The 13,139-nt window shown below is 39.5% G+C and overlaps 2 protein-coding genes across 4 annotated transcripts; both read right to left on the bottom strand.

The window, feature by feature from the left end:
• Positions 1 to 566: 566 nt before the first annotated feature.
• On the bottom strand, positions 567 to 8,840 carry mutyh (mutY DNA glycosylase). Of its 3 annotated transcripts, none has more exons than XM_041269753.1 (16): positions 8,765 to 8,840; positions 7,895 to 8,031; positions 7,642 to 7,775; positions 7,162 to 7,201; positions 6,955 to 7,028; positions 6,758 to 6,799; positions 6,231 to 6,302; positions 5,612 to 5,722; positions 5,244 to 5,341; positions 4,997 to 5,141; positions 4,289 to 4,376; positions 3,255 to 3,443; positions 2,838 to 2,986; positions 2,542 to 2,703; positions 2,075 to 2,125; positions 567 to 1,916 (listed from the first exon to the last, which is right to left on the bottom strand). In XM_041269753.1, exons 2-16 carry the CDS (start codon positions 8,007 to 8,009, stop codon positions 1,761 to 1,763), a joined length of 1,626 nt encoding a protein of 541 aa, XP_041125687.1. In that variant the 5' UTR covers positions 8,010 to 8,031; positions 8,765 to 8,840; the 3' UTR covers positions 567 to 1,760. The 3 variants fall into 3 exon arrangements, with proteins under 3 accessions (XP_041125687.1, XP_041125686.1, XP_041125685.1); XM_041269752.1 differs by lacking the exon at positions 8,765 to 8,840 and adding an exon at positions 8,706 to 8,754 and having other exon boundaries at positions 7,642 to 7,778; XM_041269751.1 differs by having other exon boundaries at positions 568 to 1,916; positions 7,642 to 7,778.
• A 1,895-nt stretch (positions 8,841 to 10,735) lies between these two features.
• On the bottom strand, positions 10,736 to 12,966 carry LOC121327180 (52 kDa repressor of the inhibitor of the protein kinase-like). Its single transcript, XM_041271037.1, has 4 exons — positions 12,599 to 12,966; positions 12,018 to 12,168; positions 11,499 to 11,674; positions 10,736 to 11,186 (listed from the first exon to the last, which is right to left on the bottom strand). The coding sequence occupies exons 1-4, from the start codon at positions 12,746 to 12,748 to the stop codon at positions 10,818 to 10,820; spliced, it is 846 nt and encodes a 281-aa protein (XP_041126971.1). The 5' UTR covers positions 12,749 to 12,966; the 3' UTR covers positions 10,736 to 10,817.
• Positions 12,967 to 13,139: the final 173 nt, after the last annotated feature.

Raw genomic sequence — 13,139 nt, forward strand, 5'->3', positions numbered from 1 at the left:
TCTTGTTAAGAAGTACTGTACTTTCAGGTTGACAAACTAGCGTGACTAGTGTTCTATACAGGTGATGAAGATACCCAGGGTCGCTCTTCAAAGCACACCCCCAGAGCCAAGTAACTCGTCTCCCATGGCCTTTGTCTCTATGTCCAAATGAAGGCAACATGGTTGCCAAGCCACAGACTAGGCGAGTCAGGAGCCTGACAACAAAGCGCTCTCCCTTTGCAAAAGCCATTCCCTTGACAATGAGAATTAAGAGGTTAACACTATAGCTTGCCTTCATGCCCTGCTAGATTCACCCTGACGACAAGTCTGACCAAGGCTTTGAGATGAAGGCTTCCATTGCTTTTTTTATTTTTTATTCCAGACTAGAGTTTGTTAAATCAAGTGACGAAACGACCCTGCAACCCGCCTCCCCCCCACCCCTGACCCCCAAACCCAATCCAGGGCTCGGCAAGACCATTGGTGATGTGAAATCTGGATCACACAGAACTACGAAGACAAGAAGCATTAACAGCAACCTACTACTGCAGCACCATCATATCACAAATATTTATTTTTACAAAATACATGTTTTCATAAACACAATTAATATGACGTAGTATGACCTCCCCCCGATACAATTTCTACTGCCTCAATAAACCAGTTCTTAGTACCAACCTCAATGTCTTATTAGTCAAGGCTAGTGCAGAACTGAACCCAAGTTCAACCACACCAACCCAATCCAAGACAGCAAGACGTGTTCTGATCTGTGCTGTTGTGCCATGTTTTTGATCTGTTTGGTTTGGCTGAATCTTGTGGAGTTACTGACCGACAGTCTTAACAGTAGCAGTTTTGTCCTTCCCATACCAACAACATTTTTTTTTTTTTTATTGAGGCTGCTCTATTGCGTGAAGTTAAAAATCATTTACTTACTTGACCTTACATGGGTCGCAACATGAGAACGGAAAAGTACAATATTTAAGAAATCTATACTAAATTATTTTGTCTTTGTTAAATACTTATACAATTGTACATTTGTTTCCTATTGAAATGCAAATAAACACCAGTATGATATCAATCACCACTGTGGTGTTAATGCAAATCATGAGTTAACAATGCCATTTGTTCTAGGCTTTGTAGTTACTGATCTGCAGGGTGACCATGAGTGACTGGAAAAGTGGACAGAAACCCCTAATTTCCACCCTGAAAGCAGAAGACTGCAACTTAGTTTCTTTTGGGGTGAACAATTTCAGTGAATAAAAAACATGTTGAACGATTGCATTTCTTTTTATAGCCTTGATATTACAGTCACAGATATCAATTGGATTTATATCTTCTTTTTCCTCTGACAAACAACCCTAAAGTATTCAATTTATTGTTTCATCACCATTTGGTTTTGCAGACCATTTGCTCAGTGGATTACTGGCTCTAAAGAGAGGTGTAACAGGACTGATTTCACAGGAGGAAACAACAAACAAGCACATCAACAAACAAGCTGCAAAAATAAAATGGCATTAGCCTGCAACCAGAACAGGTTTTGCATTAATAGGGGTTTTCAGCAGTTACCATTGTGTGTGCAGAATTGTAAACAGTGTGCAGTATCGTGAACAGATGATTGCTGATACAGGGCAATACATTGGAGGCGTCAAAACTGATGGTTCCTGAGGCAAATGGGCACTATGGGGGTATGCTGGCTTACCTCTCCCAAAGAAACTGAAATCCCAATTAGGTTCACAACTATATATTCCTGTGGTGGTGACCAGCCAAGATGATTTAAGGTCAACTCAGGACCCGTTATCAATTGCTTGTTTCACAGGTCTTTGGAAAAAGTTGTGCAGTGAAAGTTGCTTCTTCCCAGTGCTGGTTTCCTGCTCCATGTTAATCTTTTGAGGCTTGCGTTTTCTCTCTATGGATCCAGAGTCTCTTTTTCTTTTTCCACTCTGAGAAAAGAAAAACAATAAAAAAAACAAAATCCAGCAATTTGTGCATGATTCTTTAGAAAATAGACTTTGTTCTGGCCAAAATGGTTTTATTTCACCTTTGTTATGCTTGCTAATCCTCCTGAAAGTGAATACATACAAGCAGCTAGGTATCTTACCTTTCTACATTTCTCCTCCTGGCTTCCCTTACTCTCATACAGCTTCAGGACCTGAAAAGAATAATTAATTAGCACTGACAAACAGGGCAATGCACACTTAAAATGAAAACTGGAGAGTACAATGACTGTGAGAACAGCGAAAATGCTACTAACAATGCAAGCGAGAGATGATAATTGTCTGATTAGTTTGTTTGCAATTTGTGCCTCTGCCCAGAAACAAGCAAAACAAAAATAATAATTCACCTGCAATAACTCTTGCCACAAACTACCACTTCAAGTTGACTAGCGGTGTTGTATTGTTACCAAATGGCTTTCAAAGAGAGCAGTGTGCAATATGGGAAACAGCCAATGTATTTTATTGCAGGAAAACAGGCAGGGGGTACTAGAAATGGTGACATAGGTTATACAATAAACCCTGAAATGACTAAAACAGCTATAAAGCAAAAGTGTTGTTTTACACAAAGTACCTTCTTCATGGCTGTGGACACAGCTGCCTGCTGGAACACAGCCTTCGTTACCCAGCGGGTGGTAGGTGCTTCACCCTCTTTCAGCACCACACCTGTGGGGTCGGACAGGCTGCAGTGATACACCACGTAAGTCTGGTGGATGTGGGTGAAGATATGCAGAACCTGGAGATGACACACAGACACTTCCAGAATTTTACAGCTATAGCGACAAGATGCAGTTCTGGTTGCTGCTTTAAATGAGTCGCCACTGTTCAGTTTGTTTTGGAACCGAAATGTACAGCTATTGCAGCTCCCACCTCGCCAATGTGCTGCAGGGTCCCCAGTCTGCCCGGGCCTCCCAGTACCCTCTGAACCTGGGCCAGTAGAGCCTCTTTCTGCTTTCTCTCAGAGAAGTCCCCCTCCTCCAGGGGCAGGCTGGGAAACTCCCACATCATCGCCAGCAACCCTACACAGATACAAACAGCAGGTACCTCACTGACAGATTAGGACTCCATGCTGGTAACTAGACACAATTCTATCTGTACGAGCAAAAATAAATGGTATGAATTATTTATTATGTTTTGAATGGACCAAGGTTTTGTTTCAGAAACAAGATGATTCAAGACCATTTGAAATATTGCCTAAATAGCACATAAACCGCAAGTATTATAGCAGTACAAGCTACTGTATGTGTGCAAAAGTCTCCTAGTCCCCTCCTGCTAAACTGCCTTTACCTGTGCTGGGTCTCTGTATGATGAGATATTCAGCCTCTCCGCCCTCACCCCTTCTGTCCAGTACACAGGTCAGAGTCCGCTCCACCCGTGGCTGCTTCTTCACAGGCTTCCTGGGGAAGTTCATCACCCCCAGGCTGCTATCCCACAGTTCCCCAGGAGGGAGGCACAGGGAGCAAAAGCCTGCAGAGGCTGGGAGTGGATGGCTTAATTAGGCCAACTTTTCCTCTCTATGCGTTCCCTAAGTGGTTCACTGTAGACCCTAGAAAAGCTCAAACCATGCTATGCAACAGGAGTTTTATTTCAACCCAGGTTGTGGATTATGATAGCATAGCAAAGTTTTTTTTTTTTTTTTTTTACTTGGCCTGTCTTGGGTTTAATATTCACAGGGTGGTGACTTAAGTACCACAGGCTCCAGGTGTGGTATGCAAATGTACCGCTTTGTTAGGCATGACACACCGTGTTACACTTCTCAACTTGAATCAAAAGATTGTACACCTATATTGTGTCCAAAACTAGTCTCAGTAGAGAAATGGTGTATTAATGATTAACAAAAATGTTCTTTTCCCCTGTACTGGATATTAAAATGGTAAAACAGGAGCTAAAATATCCTTGCCTTTGGGTATTCAGTTTGCAAAGAATGTTCTATGTATCATATCACTGTCAATATTTGAATAACCTGTCAGTTACTTAGTAATTCTTCTTAGTTTATCATTGATAGGAAGGTTAAGCCAAGGCCAAATTGTATCTCCTGCTTCTAAACATTGGACACAAGATACAGCCTATTGGTAATTGTGGAGGACTGGAAACAATCTGGTTTAATTCCAAACAGAGAATACATCAAATCACTCAGTAATTAGAGCAGCATTCACATACATCTGAGCAATTCTAAAGAAATAAATTAAAAAATTCTGGATGAATATATATATATATATATATATATATATATATATATATATATTCTTATTTGAAAGTTGACTGAATTGTGCCCTTTGATGTGCAACAAGTTAGAGCAGCCAACAATGAAATTAACTCACCACATTCTTCAACATCTGGAACAGAACTGGACTGCAATGTGGATTTACCCAGAAGCCTTTCTGATGCCAAATCCAGCTGGATCTTAACCTGCAGACCAGAGCAAGCATTATTTCACTCCCCTCCTCATCAGACACTGTACCTACATGCCAGTAAAACAGATTTACATTGTACTCAGCAAATTATATTCCTTCAGAGCTTTCTAATCAACTGCTGAGTGACAGTGCTTCTAAACTCTAAAACCAAATATCTGAAATACTGGTAGTAACATTGAATTCTTAGCATGCTGCTGAATGCATACAGCAAGGCTGCATTTATGCATTACAAATACAACCCTAAGTACGGTAATGTGCTGCTATTTTATTTGAACTTTCCGGTTCTAGTCTTTACAACTGCTTGGACAAGGAAGCTGTTGACTCTCAGGGCTCTGCTCTACTGGCAAAACAGTGTCTCCCAATCTTGTTTTGTCTGTCCCTGTCCATACTGAAAGACTGTTTTGTTCTCTTTCAATACAGGAGACCAGTGCTGTGCAGGCAGCCAACAAAACATGCAGGGCTGCACTGCCCCCTAGTGCGCAAGACACAGTAGGCATGGCCTTTTGTCACAGAAGCAGGAAAGAAAGCAATAACGAACTAGCTCTGTCTACCTCATGTATTAACTGCAGTCACTAGACCGTCTATATGAATGAATCGTCAGTGCAAGTCCTGTACCTGCTTGTAGGCCCTACAGTGTGTCTGAATAGGGCACTCCAAGCACAGAGGTGATTTTGGGGTGCACACAGTGGCTCCCAGCTCCATCATAGCCTGATTGAAGTCTCCTGCTCGCTTGGGGTCTACCAAGGTATTGGCTAGGCTCCTGAAACCAAACACAAAACATGTCACATGCCCTTTGCATGATTTCTATTATGATACTATAAGTAAAAAGGGCTTCTTATTATCCCTCGAAAATGAATCTCACCAGAGAGTCTCCGTGACAGAGGGGCTAGTGCAGTCGGCCCCAATGGCGCGCGTGCGACACATTACCCGAATCACATTACCATCCACCACTCCGGTCATCTGGGCATAAGAAAAAGTGGCACAGTGTTACAGGTTACAGATATACAGGTAAACACATACTATTAAAAGGCGTTTCTTTTTTTGCCATTATGTTTACAGTGATGTTTTCAAGTAAGTGCAAAGGCACATAAAAAAGTTAGAAAATAATAGAATTAAGTTGCTTTTTGGCTGCTGATAACGCTGTATTACTTCACATTAGTGTCATCAGATTGACATTTTCAGAGCCCCATGCCAACTGTTGCTCAACGTGTGATAAAGCCAAGCCCTCACCTGCCCCATGCCAATGGAGGCCACCGCCCCAGCCGTGTACCTGCCCACTCCGGGAAGAAACTGCAGAGCTTCTGCTGTGGTCGGCATCTGACCTTTCAACTCAGACATCACCTGGCGATCAGGAACACAACTAAACTATTAGAACTGTGCCGGGCTTGGCACTCCATTATGATGAAGGCAATAGGCGAAACATTGGTCTTTGGGGCCGACTCTTGGTCATTCTTAATAATGACCAACACAGAAAGCTTGCTTTGAGTTAAGAGAGAGACTTCACATTGGTTTGAAAAAATACTGTAAGTGGATGAATTTGTTAATTATCTTTACAATATAAATCAACACATAAATGCCATTCATAGAGTTAAAAAGGATCCCACTGTTGCTTATTTGCAGCACATATAATGTAAGTGACAGGTTCACCAGGGACATTACATTTTAGACATAAACTCCCAGTGGTTACAAGCAATCAATCACAAGGAGAATGGAGGGCTTTACATCTTAGAAACACCTCCGATCCACCGACAGCGCTGCAGCCCTTTACACAACCTCTTGCCATGTAAGTCACCATTTAAATCTCTAAAGATCCCTAAGTTTAATAATAAAAAAAGAAAAATGAACAAACCTTCTGAGCTCCATCGTGGAGCCTCTTTCCTCGAGAGTAGAAGCCTAGCCCCGCCCACATCTCATTCACATCCTGCATTAATAACGAGGGAACTCAATCAGCCGAATGTTCCTCAGGACTTCACACATCATCCATGCACTGGGAAGTGCTCATTGGGAAAATAAACAGATTCACATACTTACTGGCATCTAGATCTAAAGCATAGCTCCTTGCACACAGTTCGGTCTATAAAGTGCGTGTTTTGACCGACACTATTCAGGACACAGTTGTCTGTAGTTATCTTCAGCTGTTGTTTTCTGGGTTCTTATCGGTCCCCGATTTCAATGAGGATTCATACAGCTGGGCACCCATTCTACCCGAAAACATGGCCTGTGTTTTTGGTATGCGTGTCAACTTGTGCTATTGTCATTTTCACTGTCTCCTAGGCTTGTCTGGAAATTCAGCCAGGATGTTCGGCCATGGCTGAGGCAAGTATCAGCAATCTCACTTTATTGTCCTGCCCCCAGCCTATGTTATAATGACCTCACCTCCAAAGTAGCTGCAGCCAGATCCTGTACTGTTGGCCATCTCTGAAATAACACAAAAACAAAACACTTAAATAATACGCTATCAATTACAGCAGCAAATGACAACCCAAGACACACGCATTGGGATTCCAAAGAGTGCGATGAAAGCATGAAAAAAATAAGGGCACTTCAAGAATGGCAAGCATTAACGCACCTACCTTCATCCATTTATTATAGTAGTCAATCACCGTGACAACCTGAGTTTGCTGCAGCATGATTTCAGAAACCCAAACTGGAAAAAAAAAAAACAGAACACAAATTCTGAAGAAATATTCATCTTCAGTACAGCAATCAGGTATGGGTTTTGTAGCTTCTCCCCAGTTCTCTCAGAAGCATTTTTTGTATGAATATGGATATCGAGGTACCTGCGTAGATCCTTTTGTTTACATCGGGTTCTGTTGCAGCCTGCAAACAAATGACAAACTAAATTAAAGAACGGTTCATATTACTAAACATTGCAATAATCTGGGGCTGTTGAATTTACATTAAACTGTGTGGTGCACGTTAGTATTAAATGTTTTCAGGTCCACGTTGCTCCCTTGATCTTCCGGAGAGTGGTAGACTGAACTGTTATGCACTGAATAAAAAGTGTAAAGTCACAGGTGAACATTACTTCTGAAATACTGTGAAACCTGAGTTACCTGAAGGGGCACAGCAGTCATGTCTGTTTAGGGCATGGAGTTCTTCATTCCAGGTTCCTCTAATTTAATCCTTTTTAGGGGTTATACAGCTAATTCTGTATTTTTGTATTTAAAACAACATCTAATTACACTTAAAAGGGGTATTTAGTACTTAAATGAAGTGGTGGCCAGTAGCTGTGTGGCACTGTGCTGATCTCCACCTACCAGGGTCCTCCAGGGAAGTTCCCTTTTGCACTTATCATACCACTGGAGCAGCAGCTTTCTAAAGGAACTGATGTCATCTGGGTCTTTGAAATAGTGGTAAGTGGAATTCTGGGAAGGAACAGGACTTAGGGGTTCTGCTAAGAGGGACAGAAGTGCAACAGTTAATAGTTTGCAAAAAAAAAAAAAAAAAAAAAAAAGTTTCATTATTTTTTTCAAAAATGTACAGAACCCATCCCTATCAGCTCATTTGTACCTTCTTTGATAGCTTTCAAAGGTTTTACTTTCTTTCTTGGAGATCTCTTTGGGTTTTCAGGGGTCTCCTGGGCTGCTGTTCTTCCATTTTTCACAGCTGATCTCAACCTTCTCATTGTAAAGCCCCGTTGCTTTCCTCTGTCATGTGGAGGAAAGAGAAACAATATAAAACCAACAAGCATTCTGTATTATGTAAACAATAAGACCAGACAAGGTGGGCTGTATCGCGCAATGTTGGACCGCCCAAGGGCGTAATGTGTAGCGTCGGGGCATACAGCCCCTGGAAGGTCCATTATTTCCTAATACCTACCACCCTGTGTGGTCTTACTGCTCTTAGAAAATGGGAACCTGTTTCGAAAAAAAAAAATAAACAGACGGAAACAATTTTTGTGGTTTAAAAACTTGATAAGTAGATGTCTCAAGAATATCTGTCCAGGTGAAAAGGCACGTATGCTGGTATTTTTTTTTTTTTTTTTTTTTCCTGTTCATCTATTGAAAATTAATGTAGTATTAACCAATGACATGCCAGGACATAAAAAGCCAATTTTCTAATTAAAGATAACGTACCTTTTACGTCACCACCTCAATAAACACTGTGGAAGTTCATTTAACCTCCAAGATTCGTACAGTATTTGTGTTGGGGGGTTCAAAACACTCCCCAAAACACATGCATTACCTACATGAATTAACCTAGGAACACGCGGAGCACATTAACACCGCTTCAACAAAAACATATCCGTCTGGTACAGTGCTACGCGTATCGTCGATATGCGAAAAAAGGAAAACTCAATTAAATCTAAAATAATGTGTACCTAACAAAGCACAAGCATGATATCCCATTCCACACAGCTGTTACTGGTTGTTTCTTTACCTGTAAGTAGTGTCACTGATTCTCCCGCGGTCTGCTCTGCTTCCACCAGTGACGTATAGCAATACCCAACTTGGAGTTTCGGAAGCTGACGCGGAAGAGGAGGGCAGCTGCAGAAAGTCTTCTCTCGCAGAGAGGCGTATCCGCTAGACAGTGAAGTTACATCCCACTTTGATTCTATTATTTGCTTTGTAAATGTATACCCTTCAGTGACATATTCTAATAAACCAGTTGGTACAAGTACCGGTATTTAATATGGGTACAGTGCTCATTATGTTTGTATTTTTAAACCTGTTTAACTTCTATAAACAAACCTCCAACAAATATTCCCTTTGCAACGTGTAACTGCATTCCATATTACACATGGAACAAAACCACACTTCTCCTAAATGACAAGTTTATTTTCCAGTGTGTGTGTGTGTGTGTGTATATATATATATAAGTTACACAGGTGTTTTACATAGCATTGTTTTGACGCCCATCTGGTATATTAATTGATATTACACAAATTGCAGTATATTCTTTCCATATCTCGTCATTTGCAAGACATACCATTTTTCATTGGAAGGTGGACTGTATAATTCGGTAAAAAATAATACCAAATCAGCTTACATTTCAAACCAAATGTTTGCGTTATTAAACAATGTGTAATCTTATATACCCTCGTTTCCACATCTTTAAAAAAAAAAAAAAAAAAAAAAAAAAAAAATGCGATAGAACAGCCCATAACAGACAGCCAATTGTGCATATTAACGTACAGACAGATAAGCTTTAAACATCCTTTTTTACAGCGATTTACAGAAGCCACAATGAGACAGTAATTAGAAAATAAAAATGGGTCGGCATAAAAACACCAGCAGCAGCGATGGCTGAACTGGAGAAGCCTCAGCAATAGCAGAACGTTACATATTTACACTTTTTAATTTTCTCTTTGTAACCCTGGAAGCCCCAAGCAACTTAAACCGTTAAAATGGCTAGTCACCACTTTTTTTAATTCTGACTTTTCAATTGTTACCGATATAAACTGCCACATCATACCTAACCACATTTTAAACATTGTTGGATGTGGATTTAAAAAGTACACCACTCTAGCCATACTATGATTAAGGTATAATTGACATTGTTTTATATGATGAAAATATACTAAATTATATTTCCAGCTCTGAAAGCAGTGTTCAACAGCCTCAGCTCTGCCAACAGAAATGTATTTACTTTAACAATTTTTTTTTTTTTTAAACAAAGACTTTTTAAATGCTCTCAATGGCTAAGAGTGTTTGGAAACATAATAATAAACTGCAGTTTCTTTGAAACAGCCAATAAAGTTAATCAAAAACTGTATTTTCTTAATCAAAACTGCCTTTCAAAAAACGTTTTTTAACAAATGCTGCTCATGATGAGGACTCTATGTCCACATTTAATAGATACTGAGCATCAAAAGAAACGTATCACTTATATTTGAGCATCAAAAGAAACTTATCACTTACATTTGGATAAAATTCACTAGATGTGATCGAAAATTGACACACTGTTTTAGAGCAGGTGCTGTGACTTTGTTATTATGCCAATTAACATCACAAAAATGCTGCAAAATGATCTTAGGTAGGTGTTGTGACACTGTCTCCCAGTTTGTGGCCTGTCATTGACAGAGTGTGTCTGGTTATACCTTCTCGCCAGGTTTGAAATTGCTGGCTGTGAGCAACAGTAAGCTGCCCAAGTCCAGCCTTTAACATGCCAGTTGCACAAAGACATTGCTCTTTTGACAGATGTGGCATATTCATTTTTTTCTGTGATTTTCTTTATTGCTTTTATTCAAGCTTGCAATTCAACAGCTGAAATCACTCCATATCCAGTGTCCAATCAATTGCCTCACTAATTAGGTGATTACGTGCATATGCTTCAGTTATAGTCACTCAAGTGTGTCATGGTCAAGGATGAATGACTGAGTGATCAAAAAGAAACCAAAAACATGTTGTCAATATACCTTATGTTTTCAAAAATAAATGTGTTATAATAGTGATAAGTTTCTTTTGATGCTCTGTATATCATCCTACCATCTCTAACTCCCAACAACAGTACCAGGGCTAGAACCTGGCAGGACAACCACAGCAGATTTTTCCTGAGTTTCAGCAAAAGTCTCTGACATCTCTTCTGGTACTGCAGGTGGCGTGATAATACAGGGTTCAACTCTGTTACACAGAGTCCTGTATGAAGGGAGTGGATAGCCTAATTCTCTTAAAAACTCATAACCTTTCCCTCCCACAGCAGCTCTGATCCGTCGAGCAGATTGTACGGTGTTCTGTGACCACACAGCACGCCTGGAACGCTTTGTTAGCGAGAGGGCGCGTATCTGATCATCAAACAGAAAATTTTGCAGGCTTTTTTCTATTTTATTCAGTTTATTTAGTTTTTTCTTCATTTCTTCAACCTAATACACAAGCAGAAAAGAAAAAAAAGGAGAGGAAAATAGTGTGATTAACAAAGAAACAGGATATAATACTGTAATCTTTTCCTGCCCAAATATTTAAAGTTTTAAATTATCATCACCTGTCACCTGATTTTGAAGGGGATTGTTAAATTGAACAATAGTACTTCAATTGAAAATCTAGTTTATAAGAGCATCTCATTGAAAAAATTAACCAGGATTGCTATGATACTGTATGTACTCTTATCCTTACTATAAGCATATCTATATGTTGTAATAATCATGTTTGTGTGAACACTTTGTCCTACAACTAACCTGTCTTTGCAATATAGCATTGTTCAGATACTGCTGCTCCAAATGTGCCTTGAACCGATCACACTCCCTACAGCTGTCATCTTCATTATTGTTTTCCCCATTGTTTTCAGGCTCTCCTGTTTCACTGCATAGCTGCTTCCGAGCATAACCATGATCGCCACGGGTCCTCTTACCAGCTGCATACATTACAAAGAAAACTTTAGGTTAGTTGAACGTACATATTTAGGTGAATGAAAAATATTGGTGGCTAGTACAGTAATGCCCTTTTTTTTATTTCTGTTGTGATTAAAAAAAAAAAAAAAGCACAAAACCAACTTGAAGGACAATACAGGAGTTGAGTGTTGCTGTGAATATTCTGCATTAAGCCCAGTGAGAGTTGTGAGCTACAGTGCCCTTAAGGAGTCTTGGTGGTATCTGTACAATAATTAAATTGGTACCTTCTCCCATCACCAGTAATATTAAGAAACAAATAAGCATTGATGCTGTACCATATTTTCATATACATGAGCCTTAGCTTACCATAGTCCAATTTTATTTTCACTTCTTTCATAAGGATGGGTGACGGTGGATCAGGCACATCAAATACTGTGGGGATAGCATTTGGCTTTAGCTTCTTTCCTCCTGCTGGAGATCTTGCGATTTCTTCAAACTGACTCAGCTCAAAGTGATCCTACACAATTAAGAACCAACTCAGTATTATTAAGACAGAAAATTACCCTAGACTTGCAATTTCTACAAAGTGTTTGGGAAAATACTGTAGTACAACAAATACAAGTTGACTAACTTTACATCATGTCTAAAACAGTGTATTTATTACCTTGTATGTTTCATGTTTGTAACTAAACAAAGAATCAATACACTAGCCTGCATAATGTCCTAATGCTGTGACATACTAAAAAGTTTAAACATAAGTATACAGATCACACAGACTTTCACAACGTATATATACAAAATATCCAGTATAAATGATTTTTTAAAGTCTTTTATAGCTCCTTCCCTCCTCAAGGTACGACGAATCACAGTCGTATTTACTAGTTAAAAAAGGATTGCTTGAACCTAGGTTTCCCCACATACCGGTATCTTCAATAAATAAAACTTGCCTCGCATAATCTGGAACATGTGGTAGGTATAAAATCTCGCCGGCAATTAATCACCCATTTTTTCATTCTTACAGGGTCTTTTGGGAAACGAAATAACTGCTTTCCAATTGTGGTTGAATTCGAGCAATTCGGCGCTGAGCATCCTCCCATGATTTTACCTGATCCGAGTTAAGTAAAACACCCAAGTTACAAAGTGTTATTCGCTATATTAATAAAAAAAAAACGGAAATCAATATCCAGTATCACCAATATTAGACTGAGTGTGTCACAACGGGATAGTAAAAATAAATAATATAAAAAGTAAGGTAACGTTTATAAACCATGTAAAATCTACAACTTAGCCTTGAGCCAAAATGGCGACTATGCTTCCTAAGAGCCCCGTCTAGATGACGTATACAAACCGCATGCGCATGTGCCGGAGGAAAAAAACAAAAAAACAAACATGCATAGTAAAAAAAAAAAAAAAAAAAAAGTGAAATATGTTATATGTATTTATTAATACAAAAATATTACCTTTTATTGGTTTTGTGCAACTTTACTG

This window comes from Polyodon spathula, chromosome 14, assembly GCF_017654505.1.
Source record: "Polyodon spathula isolate WHYD16114869_AA chromosome 14, ASM1765450v1, whole genome shotgun sequence".
Taxonomy (NCBI): Eukaryota; Metazoa; Chordata; class Actinopteri; order Acipenseriformes; family Polyodontidae; genus Polyodon; species Polyodon spathula.

Excerpts from the sequence above, each read along its gene's own strand:
- mutyh (XM_041269752.1), bottom strand. The coding sequence starts at position 8,009 with ATGAGAAGGTTGAGATCAGCTGTGAAAAATGGAAGAACAGCAGCCCAG. Across the intron at positions 5,723-6,230 it reads TCCACGATGGAGCTCAGAAG|GTGATGTCTGAGTTGAAAGG; the intron begins GTTTGTTCATTT and ends CCTGATCGCCAG. Across the intron at positions 4,377-4,996 it reads ACTGTAGGGCCTACAAGCAG|GTTAAGATCCAGCTGGATTT; the intron begins GTACAGGACTTG and ends TCTGGTCTGCAG.
- LOC121327180 (XM_041271037.1), bottom strand. The coding sequence starts at position 12,748 with ATGGGAGGATGCTCAGCGCCGAATTGCTCGAATTCAACCACAATTGGA. Across the intron at positions 12,169-12,598 it reads CATGTTCCAGATTATGCGAG|GATCACTTTGAGCTGAGTCA; the intron begins GCAAGTTTTATT and ends TTAATTGTGTAG. Across the intron at positions 11,187-11,498 it reads ATGCTATATTGCAAAGACAG|GTTGAAGAAATGAAGAAAAA; the intron begins GTTAGTTGTAGG and ends CTTGTGTATTAG.